The 15,763-nt window shown below is 33.3% G+C and overlaps 1 protein-coding gene across 1 annotated transcript; it reads right to left on the reverse strand.

Annotated features, from left to right (window-relative positions):
* Positions 1 to 16: 16 nt before the first annotated feature.
* On the reverse strand, positions 17 to 12,337 carry LOC131000146 (GABA transporter 1). Its single transcript, XM_057925924.1, has 8 exons — positions 12,238 to 12,337; positions 7,156 to 7,368; positions 6,699 to 6,929; positions 3,742 to 3,839; positions 1,591 to 1,777; positions 1,375 to 1,505; positions 1,069 to 1,302; positions 17 to 554 (listed from the first exon to the last, which is right to left on the reverse strand). The coding sequence occupies exons 2-8, from the start codon at positions 7,283 to 7,285 to the stop codon at positions 174 to 176; spliced, it is 1,392 nt and encodes a 463-aa protein (XP_057781907.1). The 5' UTR covers positions 7,286 to 7,368; positions 12,238 to 12,337; the 3' UTR covers positions 17 to 173.
* Between the last annotated feature and the right edge of the window lie 3,426 nt (positions 12,338 to 15,763).

A 15,763-nucleotide genomic window follows, 5' to 3' on the forward strand; every position in this document is an offset into this window, starting at 1 on the left:
ACAAAAACATCAAAAATAATTGAGAAATCAAAAAATAAAATTAGATCATATAGTCTCTTCTTTTTAGAAGAGTATGATTAGTTTGTTTGGCACAAGTTAATAAATACTCACTCCTATTCCTATTCTTCTCTCTAGCTAGCTTAGAGTTTACACATGCATATATATGTGAGTGATCAGACATTGGCAAACAATCGGTATAATTTGGCATCAAGAGTGATCTGCCTCACCGCCGCCACTGCCGCCGCAGCCCCTATAACTGAGAACACCACAGCAATGGTGGTATTCACCCAGAAGGTGAGCCCCCTCTTCGACGGTTTGAACGTTGCGTTGAACAACACAAAAGGAAGCACGAAGTCGAGCGGCAAGAACCCAAACGCTCCGATGAGTGCGTTGATGTCCCCGAAAAACGGGAGCATCGCGGCGAGGGTGGTCGCCACGGCCACCGAGAGCGACCGCGAGATCAGCCTCGGAACCACGTTGCGCGCCGAGAACTGCCCACTCTTGGCATCTGCAAATGCTTGTTCAAGAATCTCGTTCGTCGGCTGCAAGTACACCTGCATGAGTTGTAAACGAACCAAGTTATTCGGGTCACGAGTCGATGAAAGTTCGTTCGACCTCGTTAAGTGAAGCTCGTTAGCTAAATGAATTAAAAAGATGTCATAATCTATTTTTAGTAATAATTTGTGGGTCCCTTTCTCCACTCACTAACTTAATTAACTTTTTCCATTTTTCTTAATCTGTGGGCCCCTTTCTCCACTCATTAAATAAACAACAAAATTTTTCTTAAAATTCGCGTCACCCTTCCTAAAGACATCTTTTCGTGGATGAAGGGAGTACTATTTTAAACATATAGCTAAATACTGAAACCTAGTTTGGGCTCGACTATCGAATAAACTCGTGAGACTTGAAGTATATACGTATTAAGTGAATAAGGCTGGAGGTACGATTTGATAATAAAGAACCAAGCTTGAACACAACCGTATTCGGCTAGGCTCGGCTCGATTAGACGATTACACCCCATTTATGTGTGTGTGTGTACAAATTATGTTGATGAGTGTGTATTCTCACCACGGCAACAGCTGATAGCTGCAGAATTGTGAAGGCATTAGTCATCAAAATGAACCATTTGGGCAGCAGCGATTTGCCATCTTTCAAGAAGTTGCTGAGAATGAGGCCTTCAGCTTGGTTGCCAAACGCCCAATATCCAGAAATGGAAACACTGAAGAAAGTTGACAACACCACTGCGTAACACATGCACAGCCCCTTGAACATCTTCCCCTTCACCGGCGGCGCTATCGTCGCCTTGCACAAGAAACGACGTCGTTTTACATCTCCTATATGATATTATATGGGGCATAAAAAAAATTAACATACCTGTATCTCTGGGATGATCCCATTGCCATAAGTGGTGGCAATAATGGCCATTGCATTGAACATACCAAAAATTCGAGTTTCATCGTTGCCTTTTATAGAGTAATCTTTGCTTGGTCCCTTAGATGAGCTCCCTTGGATATTTTATCAGATGATCATATAATTAATCTTGGTAAAAAATATGATCTGATAATTGAATTTTTTGTGTGTAACACTTACCATAATATACAGAACCAGCAGTAGCACACGCACTGTAGGTGAGGGATAGTATCAAAGAAACCATGTTGATATATCTCAACGAGTGAAAAGATGGGATTTGAGCTAAAATTAGCATTAGCCCACCAAATATTATCACAAATTCGTAGAGTTTCATGTTTCCCTCCGGTTTCGACAGCAAGTATATTGCCTAAATAAATCAAGAATACATCCGAGTTATTACATGCAAGAATTAAAGCTTCTTGTATACTTTTATATAGCTGGCATGCAAGAATGGAATGATCATTTCTGCGTTCATTCCTAATAGTCATAGTATGAATTTTGTAATAGAAATCATCATTTCCGATGGAATGCTTATTCCCATAAACATGGGATTAGCTATTCCTCCCCTCCCCTATGGTATTGTATATTCCCACGTATATGGGATTACTCAAAAATAAGTTTTTATTTCTTTTTTAATGAAACTTTCTTTATTTACTTTTTATTTTGACAAATTTAATAATAATAATAATAATTTCTATTATTATTGTTATTATTCTATTTCATTCCTATCTATTTATTCCTGATAGATACCAACCATAAAAATTTTATATTTCATTCCATTCCATCGTCATCATCGTTTTATTCCTAAATCAATTCCATTCTCGTTTAATTCTATTCCTGCATGCTAGTTTTACTACAATGCGATTCATCCACTTCAGTTAATAGTCAATCTTCACATAACTTAGAATAGTGATGGTCTTTTTTATGCACTCTCTTTGCCTTTGAATATACTCCTGTTCGTACGTATCATCATGTGAATTTATTTCTGTACGTACGTATCATCATGTGAATTTATTTTGGATAGTCATTGAATTTAATTGTGATTTGAATAGTTAATAGTCATTTAATTTCTGTACGTACGTATCATCATGTGAATTTATTTTGGAGGTCTTAGTTATCCTTTTCAAAGCCAGTCATTAATACAGCATATATATATGTGAGCAATGAATTATTAAACGACCGACGTTGCAACCAATGATTTATCGCATTCAAAATTGGAAAATTTTTAGCTTAATAGTGTTTTGTGTCCCGAATTTTCGGCATTTTCCATAAAATGTCCCGAACTTTCATTTTCTCCTAAAAAATCCCGAACTTTCAACTTTTTTCATAAAATGTCCCGCTATACAAGATCTGGTGACGAAAAGATGACAAAAAACTCCAAATTTTCAGCATTTTCCAACAACGATTGTTCCTAATATGATTTTTCAATAATGGAGGTTTTCAAAATATTTCATCTGCGCGAGATAAGTCATCTTTCCGTAACCAAATTTTGCATAGCGGGACATTTTATGGAAAAAGTTGAAAGTTCGGAATTTTTTAGGAGAAAATGAAAATTCAGAACATTTTATGAAAAACGTCAAAAGTTCGAGACATAAAACACTATTAATCCAATTTTATTGCAGTCATTTTAGTTTACTACTTTACTGGTATTCCAATTCCATCATCCACCAACAAAAATGACTGGAAAATTTTATATTCGTTGAATATCCTATTCCTAGAAAATAAGGAATGAAACAGTTAAGACGTAAAAATACAGATTAATTGTTTATAAATACATAATTTATATTTAAATTTTTGATATTTAATCACATCTATTTTTTGTTAAAAAATACATACATTTTTTAATTTTTTGGAATTAATTTAACTACTCCAAAAATTCAATGATCAATAACTTGATTATCTGAAATTCAAAGGGCAATTCAAAAATACTGTTGGAAACATATCTAATGATACATATGTTGTTGGGTTTTGGTCATAAAAAATACTCAGTTGAAAAAAAAGAAAAAAATATAGAGTTTCATGACATCAACTTTCATGCTATTTTTTTTAACAGTTCAAGTGATCAAAACACAACAATATAAGTATCATTAAAAAAATAACGTCAAGAACTTTCCAACGATATCTTCAGATGGCCCATTGTAATTTAAACAATCAAGTTATTAGCCATCAAATTTTGGGCTCAGATCAAATTTTTTTAAAAAATATATATAATTGTGTATTTATAGGTAATTAACCATAAAAATAATTGTCACTCAACGGGCCGGAACCATTGACCATTAGGCCGGTTCACCGGCCGAGCCGGCGGTTCCGGTTTATTTGGGCAACACTAACCTTCAGGCACTGTCCTCCTAAAAGAGTGCACCCAACTACAGCACCATAGCACACCAAGAATTGAATTGGTCCCACGTAGTATTTGCCCCATAATGGTCCTGTTAATAAAATTAACCTCAACTAATCATAATCATTCAATTATTTTTAAGGTTGAAACTCTAATTTTCCACCCGATCATATTCAGATGATTAAATTAAATACGACCATTTCTGTGGACTGTGGTCCTACAATGAAATTAGGTTCGATAACTTATAGCCTTCACAATCCATAAATTGTAAATTCCTATCATATGCTTCATCATCGATAATTTATAGCCTTCACAATCCATAAATTTATAGCCTTCACAATCCATAAATTCGTAATATAAAATAATCTTAATTTTCATAATTATAGCCGAGTGTATTGTGACTAGAGAAAGAAATTCACTTTAACAGTAGTATTAGAGTAAATAAAGGAATCCACCTTAGTGGATAATATGTGATAAAATGATACGGTGAAATAAGTAAATAGGTTGATATATTCAGTGTGATGTGTTGATTTGTTGTGGTATAGTATCTATAAATAAAATATTTTATATGAATGTTTCAAAATAGAAAATTAAGATTATTTTTACGAGATGAATAAGATATAAATGAACTTATATAGGAAGATAGTTTTAAGTGAGACCAATCCTCTCATAACTTAGTAATACAATAATTATTTTTCTTAAAATTCGTATCGATTTTTGTTTGAACTATTTTTTATGGAGGGATGTACGTTGAATCGTAGGGGGCCTTTTCCTTTGTATAAACACAGTTAGAATAGTCACACGTACATAAGACTTTTATTGGGGGGCCAAGTTTTGGACCAACATTAAATTCTTCAAAATCAATCTATGTACGGCTCTGACTACAGATCCTCCACGTTTCTTCTCATTATTAACCACCATAGTCAAAAATATCGCTGTATTGAAGCTTATGCACGATAGAATTTTCCAAAAATATCTGCCTAAACTTCTCCAAAAATTAGAAAAAGAGAAAAGAAAAGAAGCTAATTAAAAGTGCCCCTATGTCGGCTACACAAACTAAACCTCTCATTTTTCAAAAAAGAAAAGAAAACTAATACTGGTAATTATGTTCACGCATTTTATTTTATTAATATAATTTTTTTTTTATATTTGGCCGACGACATGATAACATACATGGCATGGGAATGCAAACAAACTTAATATAAAATAAAACATGGAAAGATTTATGGCAGTGACAGCAAAAATGAAAGTAACATGCATGCATTTGAATTTGGATATTAGTTCATGAAACTTTCAGTGGGATCCAGAGCTATCACTTATCATCCACCAACCAATTTTGTCTTCCATATAGATGGGAATGATCAACCTTCTATTTTCTACTTAATACATCTATTAATAGGGCCTTATATATATATTTTGCATTTCATGTGTTAGGATGCATGCTTAGGCTTATCATTATGAGGAACAAAAATAGAAATTTCCACATAATGAATGAAAGAAAGTTGAAATGTAAATATTCCATAATGGTAAGTCTTTAATAAATGAAAGAAAAGTTTATAATGCATGCTAAGCTTATCGTTTAGTTTTTCTAAAGAGTAATGCTAAACAGTCACATTGTGGCCACCCATAATTTACCTAAATAGAAAATAATTTAATTTATTTAACTTATTTTTTTACATAATGTGACTGCATAGATTTATTGTTTTCTAAATGGACATAGTAAGTGAGAGAAAAATTAAACTCTCATTGAAACTAGCCTTTTCGAATAAGGGTAAGTCTTTAAGTGAAATAAATACAAATGAATGCATTTCATTGAGGAAGGGGAGGCTATAATATTGACCTAAAATAAAAGGTAAGCCGGGGTGGGGGACAATATAGAATTGGGAAATTCTCATGTTATTCGCTGTAAAACTATCGCTATCACCTATCAGTATCAACTCCTCTAATCAATTTAGTTAATGTCATAGAATTTAGAGTAAAAATTTAAAATGTCCAATTTTATTAAGTTGTAATAAAAAATGCCTATTTTTATAAAATTATTATGTTTATGCCTAAACTGACTAAATTATTCTTAATGTCTCTATCAATATATTAACAAAACAAAAATAGGTTGGTGTGCCCATTGGAAAAGTAGCGACAACAACCAACTTTTTCTAGAGCAATCTATTTTTTCTTAAACATTCGTACATGTGTCAAAAAAGTGTAAGACTTTATACAAAAAAATAATGTAAAATCATTAATATTCAAGGTAATTTCAATTCTTCACTTTGATTTGGCAATAGGATCAAGTTTTTTTATTATAAAAGTGGACATTTTTAATTAGAAGTTATAAATATGAGCATTTTTATCCATTAACACTAAAATTTATATATTGTATACATTTAGGGCTCATTCGTCACCAATGATTAAGGTGTATAATATAACTATGACACTCTATATTTTATTTGGTAAGAAGTAGTATGGAATACGCAAAGTGTCATTATTGAATAGTTTGATTATAAAGATATTTTAAGAATTAAAATTTTATGAGTATAATTTTAATACATCACACCAAACAAAATACTTCATTCGTCCCCCATAAATATGCATAGGTTAGGCACAAATTTTAATGAAAAATTGTTTAGGGTCTTGATAATGAAGAAAGAGCCTCACATAAAGAATATTGTTAAATAGATTATTGGTAAATAATGTAAGTTATAAAGATAAAATTGTAAAAATTATATTTGAAATAGTATCTAAAAGTAGGAAATGTATAAATTTAAAGAACGTATAAAAAAGAAAAGTATGCATAAATATGAAAGTTGAAAGAGATAGTATAATATCTTATAAATATTTTAATCCCATGCACCAAATAAGCCTAGTGTGTGTATTGTATTGTTTATAGCCATACTTATACCCAAACATATATATTAATTAATTTTTTTTTTTTATGTTTGAGAGAGAGAGGTACCTAGTATGTGATTGGCCATATCTCGAAATCGGAGGTGGCGGTGTCCCAAATTAGCATTGTGTTCGAGCACGAGACAGAGCAAGTTGTAGGCGTAGAATGTCACCACCGCTCCGATCAGCAGGCATAAAATCCCAGCCGTCCATCCCAGCGAAGCAAATGCAAATGGAAGGCTCAACAGCGCCGGAGCTACGATCGACGTCGACAGGTGGTACCCGCAGTGTATCCACGATCCTAATTTGACAACCAACTAAATTACATTGTTTTTGCCGATAATTATCAAAAAGCGATTCAATAAAAAAATCAATATAGATGATATCTAGGCCATATATAGATATATATATTCGAGTTCTGCACAGAGCTCGATGCAAATGGATGAAGATCAGATCCAAAATTTGCAGAAGCCAAATTAAAACAATACGATATTTTGAATCATATATCAAATCTGCATATATCGCACCTCTGGACTTGAGAACAAATTGTGCACCGGCGTCGAGTTCAATTGGCGCGGCGGCGGCGGAGGCGATGGGAGAAGCTTTGGCGACCTCGCCGTCGTGCAGCTCCGCAGAATTTGACCGGACACCTCCCATGGAATTGCTTTTGCTGTGCTCTGTTTTAGTGTGTGGTTAACTACTTGAGATTTGTTGAGACGAAAGAGAAATAGTAGTATTATATATATACTATTGAAGATAAACTGAGCTAAACTTGAGAGAAGATATTTTGTGATTTTCATTTCATAAAGTGTAAAACTGAATTACAACTGATTGAGTACAGCTGCTTATTTAAACTAAAGTTAGGCTAAGCTATACATACAAAATAGATATAGAGAGAAAGCAGAGTTTAACTAACTAACTAACTCAGCTTTAACTAATTAACTATTTTCGGTTATACACTAATACACCCCCAACAAGATTAATCTGGTGCTGCACCACGAAGATTGAGTCGGTGTCGAAGAGCACAAAAACGTGTGTCAGCCAAAGCTTTGGTGAATATATCAGCGACTTGATCTACAGAAGGAACATGACCAATTTCAACTGTACCATCCATCACTTTTTCTCTAACATAATGCACATCAACCTCTATGTGCTTCGTCCTGGCATGAAACACAGGGTTCCCAGCAATCGCAATAGCGCTAATATTATCACACCAAATTTTATGAGGAGTAGGAAGAGAAACACCAAGTTCTTTACATAAACCATGTAACCACACCACATCAGTTGCAGCATTTGCTAAGCTGCGATACTCAGATTCTGCGCTACTCCTCGAAACAACATCCTGCTTTTTAGCAGACCATGTAACAAGATTAGTACCAAGATAAATGCAGTGACCACCTGTGGATCGTCGATCATCTGGGCAACTAGCATAGTCGGCATCAGAATAGCTGATCAACTGAGATGAAGATGAAGGAGTAAATGAGAGATGAAGAGAAAGTGTACCCTTAAGGTACCTTAGAAGCCTTTTGCAAGAACTCCAGTGATCATCAGTTGGTGCAGATAAGAACTGGCTAAGCTTGTTCACGGTATACGCAATATCTGGTCTTGTCAGGCAAAGGTACTGTAAAGCACCTATTGTACTTCTATACAAAGTAGGATCATCAAAAGGAGTGCCACTGATTTTAGAAAGTTTAGTGGCAGGAGTCATAGGTGTAGGGCATGGCTTACACTCTAACATCTTTGTCTTGTGCAGCAGCTCATGAATGTATTTTTGTTGACTGAGATTAAAGCTGCCATCCACATGTTGAACTTCAATTCCCAAAAAATAACTCACTGGTCCAAGTAACTTGACTGAGAATTTGTTATGAAGATGAGTAATAACAGATTGAACCAACTCAGGATTATCACCTGTGACTAGTATATCATCAACATAAACCAAAATAAGAGTGAGAGAGACACCTTGTCTATGATAAAAGAGAGAAAAATCTGAGGTGGATCTGAGAAAACCAAGAGAGCAGATTTCTGTCTTTAGAGTATCATACCAGGCCCTTGGGGCCTGTTTCAAACCATATAAAGCTTTGTTTAACTTGCATACATAATCAGGATGTTCAATGTTTTCAAAGCCCGCAGGTTGAGCCATATAAATTGTATCAGTAAGAGCACCATTGAGGAATGCATTATTGACATCTATCTGTTGAATCTGCCACCCTTTAGAAGCTGCTATAGAGAAAACCAACCGAATGGTAGATGGTTTAACTACAGGACTAAAAGTCTCCATGAAGTCAATCCCAGCTAATTGTTCAAACCCTCGAGATACAAGTCTAGCCTTCAACTTATCAAGGGTATAATCAGGATGTAGCTTGACACGAAATACCCATTTGTTGCTTATAACTTTCTGACTGGAATCAGGTGGAACTAAAACCCAAGTTCCTTTTCCAAGTATAGCATCAAATTCTTTAGTCATAGCATCATACCATCCTGGATGAGCTAAGGCTTCTTCCAGAGATAATGGTAAGTTAGGAACAGGAGTGGTGCTGATGGTTGTAAGATAACAGTGTGGAGAAGTATCAGATGAGGAAGCAGGTTCACATGTAATAGTAAACATTTTAGGCTTATGGATACCTGCTTTGGATCTAGTGATCATGGTATGATTATTATGATTAGGAGGCTGAGATGGAGAAGAAGAGTTGAGTAGCGGAGGAGCAGTGGACTGAAGTGTAGAAGAGGGGTTGAGTAGAGGAGGAAGATCAGTAGGCTGAGATGGAGAAGATGAAGATGAATGAAGAGATGTGGATTCAACAGATGAAGTAGAAGAGGTAGTTGGAGAAGTAGCTGAAGTAGAGTGATAAGGAGAGGGAGGAGGAGAGTGAGGAGGAGATGCAGTGGCAGATGGAGGAAGTACTGGTGGAGTGAAGAAAAGGAAGGAATTAGCAGTAGGAGTAGGAGGTGATGATGATTGGGGAAAAAGTTGGGAATATGGAAATTCATGTTCATTAAAATGAACAGTATCTGCTATGTAAATCCTACCACTTGGACTGAGACATTTGTATCCCTTATGATTTTGACTATAGCCTAGAAAGATACATTTTGTAGACCTAAATTGTAGTTTGTGGGTATTGTAAGGTTTGAGATAAGGAAAACATGTACACCCAAACACTTTAAGATAGGAATAGTCTGGTAGGGTACTGTATAGGGCTTGATAGGGAGATTTCATGTGAAGTGTAGCTGTAGGAAGTCGATTAATGAGGAAGGCTGCTGCCTCAAAAGCAAACCACCAGTATTTAAGTGGTAAAGAGGCCTGAGTTAACATGGTTAGTCCAGTATCAACGATATGTTGATGCTTCCTTTCAGCTTTCCCATTTTGTGGATGTATGTGGGGACAGGGATGTTGAAAATGAATGCCAAGAGATTTAAGATAGGGTTCTAATTTTCTATATTCTCCCCCCCAGTCAGATTGAAAAGTTTTAATAGTGGTAGAGAATTGACACTTCACCATTTCAAGAAATTGTTGGACTGTTTTATATGCATCAGACTTAAGAACTAATGGAAAAACCCAAGTATATCTAGTATAGTCATCTACAAAATGGATGTAATATCTAAACCCTTGAGGTGTTGGTACAGAAGTAGGGCCCCATAAATCAGAATGTACCAATTGAAAAGGATGTGTGGTCTTTAGGGGTTGTGTGAGATGAGGCTTTTGATGTATTTTTCCAGTACTACAAGCATCACAGAAACTAAGTGTGGAAGAACTAGCAGATATCTGTAAAGTTTTAAGAACATGAGCTAGTACATTAGAATGTGGATGACCAAGCTTTTTATGCCAAAGATCAATTTTATTTAATTGAGAGCAAGTCAGATTACATGAGAATGAAGGTTTACATGAAGAAGAAATCTGACTATTTGTATTACAGAGAGTATGAGAAGAGTGTGGAATAGAAAGTGCACCAGCAGCAGGTTTAGAACAGAGCTTGGACAGATCCATCTGATACAGCCCCTTGTGTAGTTTGCCCTTGAGAAGTGGTTGCAATGTTTTCTTGTCCTTCACAATACAACAAGTATCATGAAATTCAAAAAGCACATTATTATCTTTGGTAAACTGAGATATGCTAATGAGGTTTTTAGTGATTTGTGGAACAAAAAGGATATTGTTTAGAAGTAAGGATGAGGCTGGATTTGAAATAGATGAAACGACATTGGAACCAATAGAATCTATAGGAATCATCTTACCATTACCAACTGTAAGAGCCTCAGATCCAGAGTAGGTAGATGGAGACTGCAGATTTTGCAAGCTATGAGTGATATGGTTGGTGGCGCCACTGTCAACATACCAGAGACCATCATCTTCTTCATATTCATATTCAGACGGTTGAGTGAGATCTGTAAAATAGGCCTGCGGATTAGCATTAGACACATTTGTAATATCAGCCCCTGTGAAATGAACATCAAAACGTTTGTAACACTTGAGTGCTACATGGCCTGGTTTAGAACATAGCTGACATATAACAGAAGTTTTGCCAGATTTGAAGTTTGTGCCTCGGCCTATCATACCACGGCCTCTATAACCACCACGATGGCCACCACGCTGAGCAAAATGTGCTGTAGGATCTGTCAAGGAGAAAGAATTTTGTTGAGATAATCGAATCTCATGCGACTGAAGTGCATATTGCATTTCCTGTAGGTTTGGCGGATCAGATCGATGCATAAGATTGATGACTACAGCTTCATAGTCATTACCAAAACCATTTAAAATGTGATCTCCAAGTTCAGCATCAGAAATAATAGTGCCAACTGCACTAAGTTGATCAGCTAAGCCTCGCATTTTCAGAAAGTAATCATCAACACTAAGAGAGCCTTTCTTTTGCGATTGCAAAAGATTTTTCAATTGCAGCACACGAGCACGAGACTGAGACTGAAAAAGCTGTTCAAGAACATTCCAGATTGCATACGCCGAATCGCAGCGTACCACATAGCCAAGCATAGACTCACTAATCGAAGAGAGCATCCAGCTCATGAGGAATTGATCTTTCCTAAGCCAGCGCTGATATTCTGGATTAGGAAGAGAACAATGTGATGATGTAGGGAGGAAAGGAGATGGTGATGCAGCTGTGGAAGAGATATGCTCATCAAATCCATGAGCACGAATCGTAGTAAGAACTTGAATTCTCCAAAAAGCATAATTTGTGCGATCTAAACGCAGAAACAGCGGATGAAGATTGGGAAGAGTTTGTGCGGAAGCAGAATTCATTATGAAGAACAGGATCGAAGTTGAAAAGAAGAAATGACAGATCTAGATCGAGATAGAAACTCAGATCTGGATTGGAAAAGAAGAAATGACAGATCTAGATCGAGATAGAAACTCAGATCTGGATCGGAAAAGAAATCAAGCTCGATACCATATTGAAGATAAACTGAGCTAAACTTGAGAGAAGATATTTTGTGATTTTCATTTCATAAAGTGTAAAACTGAATTACAACTGATTGAGTACAGCTGCTTATTTAAACTAAAGTTAGGCTAAGCTATACATACAAAATAGATATAGAGAGAAAGCAGAGTTTAACTAACTAACTAACTCAGCTTTAACTAATTAACTATTTTCGGTTATACACTAATATATACACACTATATATAACACAAGAGCAGCACCAACTCTTTTAATTTTAATTTGTCTCACGTTGTTAAATTTTTTAATTAAAACAAATAGAAGAATTCAACATTATAAGTTTATAACGATGAGTGATAACGAAACCATAAGCCATTTATTCTAAAGATTAAAGTAAAATAAATTATAGATCAAAATCTGATTTGACGTTCATAGTTTATATATATATATATATATATATATATATATATATATATATATATATATATAAAAGTTAGACTACATTTGGTTGAACAAAAAAAAAAAAACCAAATCTCAAACTACTACTTAATTTTTTCTGCTTACTCAAAAGCTGGTTATGCGTTTTGATTTAAATATTTTGCATATTAATTTGGTATATGAAACTATATCGAATGAAATTAATCAATTGTCATATTGTGTATATAATTTCTTGTATTTATTCAATCCTAAAAATATTGAAACCCTTGTTTTCTCCGTTTTAAAATTATAATCACCTTTCTTTGTTAAATTAGTTTTAAATTTATTTTGTTTTATAACTCATCATTGGTGAAATAAAGCTACACCCTTTGGTTGTTTCATCATCTCGTAAGTTGCATCAAAATCCTGTTTTGCTTCTTCTCTTTATATTCCTAACTCTCCTTTTGTGTTTGAAAATAATTAAAAAACTAGTACTTATATTAATATATATTTATTTGGGATACCCTTATGATTTTGGTAGTTCGAGAAATACTGATGAAATCATTTTCTTGTATTTAAGGGGAAAATGGAAGAAAGAAATCTATGGTGTAGAATAGAGCTACTTTTACCGATCCATTAAACTGGAATCTAATTAAAAAAAGAATTTCGTTTTGATTATTTCAGCCCATTATATAAAAAAGAAATGAAAAAAAATACACCGATAAAAAGCAATGAAAGTCAACAAAGTTGACAAGTCTGGTTAATGATGACACAAAATAAAAATCTCGAGTATATTGAATTTTTAGTTGTGTTGACTTTTTCAGTCGGATAGTTTTATTTTGCCAATTTAATGTGATAATGTGATACTCATTTCATATCAATTGAAATTATTTAGGTAAAAGAGTTCTTCTATTGAAATTAAGAAATTCATCAAAAAAACAAAATATATACATGCACTCCAACTATCCCAAATTTCTATAAGCCAATATTTTTTTTTTTTGGGTATTTTCCACAACATTACAAAAAACATAAATGCACTCCCTATCTTTCCATTTGTATACATATATATATACACACATACATACATGTATACAATTTGAGAAGAAAGAATTTCCATATATATAAATTAGGAAAATACATTTAATGCAACTGGGAATGATAATTACTAGGAAACCTCTAAGTTTGGCCCAGACCTAACTTTTGGTCAGCTCCTTCAATTGTGCTTGGTTATATATGGTGGATTAAGTGCCTTTTTTATATATATATTTATTTTGAAAGTTCCTCCTATTTATTTTTCATTTCCTCATGGTTTACAATTATAGCTGCTTAATTATTGATTTAAGCATTGAAAATTTTCATTACAGTACTCTTGAAGACATTACAATTTCATCAATTTCTCAAGAATTTGCATCAATATCACAATCAAATTATTAAAAGGGTTAACTAAAAGTATAGTAGTCTAATACCTTAATTAATTAAAAGACATCTAAAAATAAATTGAATTAGTTAACTCATTATTTGAATTAGTTTAGTCCATTAACTAAAAGCCCAAACTTTAGATCACCACTAGATTAGCCCAATTTCAAGATTAAAGCATAAAGCCCAAGCTTATATAGATATGTGTATGTCGCAGCCCAACCCAAGTTAAGAATCCCAATTTTTTTATCGGGTGATTCTATACATATAATCCTTTTTTTTTTACAAAACATATAATCCTTTTTAATTACTGTCACTAATATATAGGCCTTTTAATATTTATAATCCTGACGTTTGAGAATTGAGATTGGGATGTTGATTTATAATCATGAATACTGTATATATAGGTATGACCCCCAATTATAAAACAGTTAATTGCTAAAAAAATCATGAACTTCGATATGATTTTGATCTGATAAGTTTTTTTAGTTGTTGCATCCAATAATAACATCACTTTTCAATTTGTAACAAAAAGATATATTCATTTTTTTTATTGGACGATCTAAAAAATGCACTTGCCACGAATAACTCATGGGATGACGCCATATAGATATTGAGGTCGAAAATATATCATAGAAAAATAATGAATTTGTTTATTTTGCTATAAATAACATAAAGTAATGTTATTATTAAAATACTAACAATTTACAAAACATGTTACATGGTGATTTTCAGCAATCAGTCCATTATAAAATAACATATCCGGAATGGAATTGTTTATTACAATTATTATCATTATTTTGCAAAGATAAGATTGGTTTGGTCGTAGCATTTATAAAATGTCCATGCTACTTGTTACTCCCTCCGTCCCAACTTTTTGTATCCACTTTTAGTAGTATTTACAACTAAAAGTGGATATAAAAAGCTGGGACGGAGGGAGTATTTTATATAATTGAAAAGGATTTGTTTTTTTTTTTTTGGATAAAAAAAGATTTTATTTTAGTTGAGAGGCAATCAATCACAACTCAGCAACTCTATGATCCAATATGAGCAGCTTACATGGCCCACTTGTTAACTGCTTCTGTCATATTGGCATTAACTACACAATCTGATAAATCATTAGTGATGTGTCAATTTCGACCAATTTCTTAATTTGGTCAAGATTAATGATCCATTTTCATTAACATTATCTATTACCATAATCTATTACTCTTTTCATCCCATTATCTATTAACATTATTTTATACTATGTAAGAACAACTCAAAAAAAGGGGGGATTATCAAAGTGGAACGAAGGGATGGGAGTATATTTTAGAAATTAACTTCAAATTAATTGTAAAATTGGGTGACACTTTTATGATTATAATTAAATGAAAGATTTATTTATATATTACATTTCCTCTCTCTTTTTTTCTCTTTCATATAATTTTATTCTTTTACATAATCATGCCATTTTGTTAATGAAAATATATTCAGTACATATATTAAAATAAAGATCGCGACATAAACTTTAATTTGATATGTTATATGTAAAACGAGGTTTAAAATGAACAAGTTATGATAATTTAAAATTATAAAATAGTATATAAAAGGTTGGACTAAAATAAAAACATCTCTTAAAATATAAAATAATAGTAGTAATCATTTTCAGTACTTAGATTATCAAAATTTATCACATTTTTGAATGAATTCATGATTCTGAGTTCAAATCTCATAGATAGCGAAAATTTTATTTTTCACAATTCATACATTTACACAATGAATTTATACATGTTCTATATAGAATTCATACATTTTAATTAGTTCGTATTTTATATTTTAAGAGCTGTTTTTTTTAATATGAAATATTAGTGATGATTTTAACAAAAAAAAAAAAAAAAAACCATAATAGATCGACGAATATTCGTAGCTCCGATGCTTC

The sequence above is a fragment of the Salvia miltiorrhiza genome, chromosome 8, assembly GCF_028751815.1.
Source record: "Salvia miltiorrhiza cultivar Shanhuang (shh) chromosome 8, IMPLAD_Smil_shh, whole genome shotgun sequence".
Classification (NCBI taxonomy): Eukaryota; Viridiplantae; Streptophyta; class Magnoliopsida; order Lamiales; family Lamiaceae; genus Salvia; species Salvia miltiorrhiza.

What these genes read in the sequence shown, in the direction of transcription:
- LOC131000146 (XM_057925924.1), bottom strand. Translation starts at nt 7,285, where the DNA reads ATGGGAGGTGTCCGGTCAAATTCTGCGGAGCTGCACGACGGCGAGGTC. An exon ending in ATTTGTTCTCAAGTCCAGAG is followed by an intron (nt 6,930 to 7,155) that starts GTGCGATATATG and finishes TTGTCAAATTAG; the next exon opens with GATCGTGGATACACTGCGGG. An exon ending in GGATCATCCCAGAGATACAG is followed by an intron (nt 1,303 to 1,374) that starts GTATGTTAATTT and finishes TTCTTGTGCAAG; the next exon opens with GCGACGATAGCGCCGCCGGT.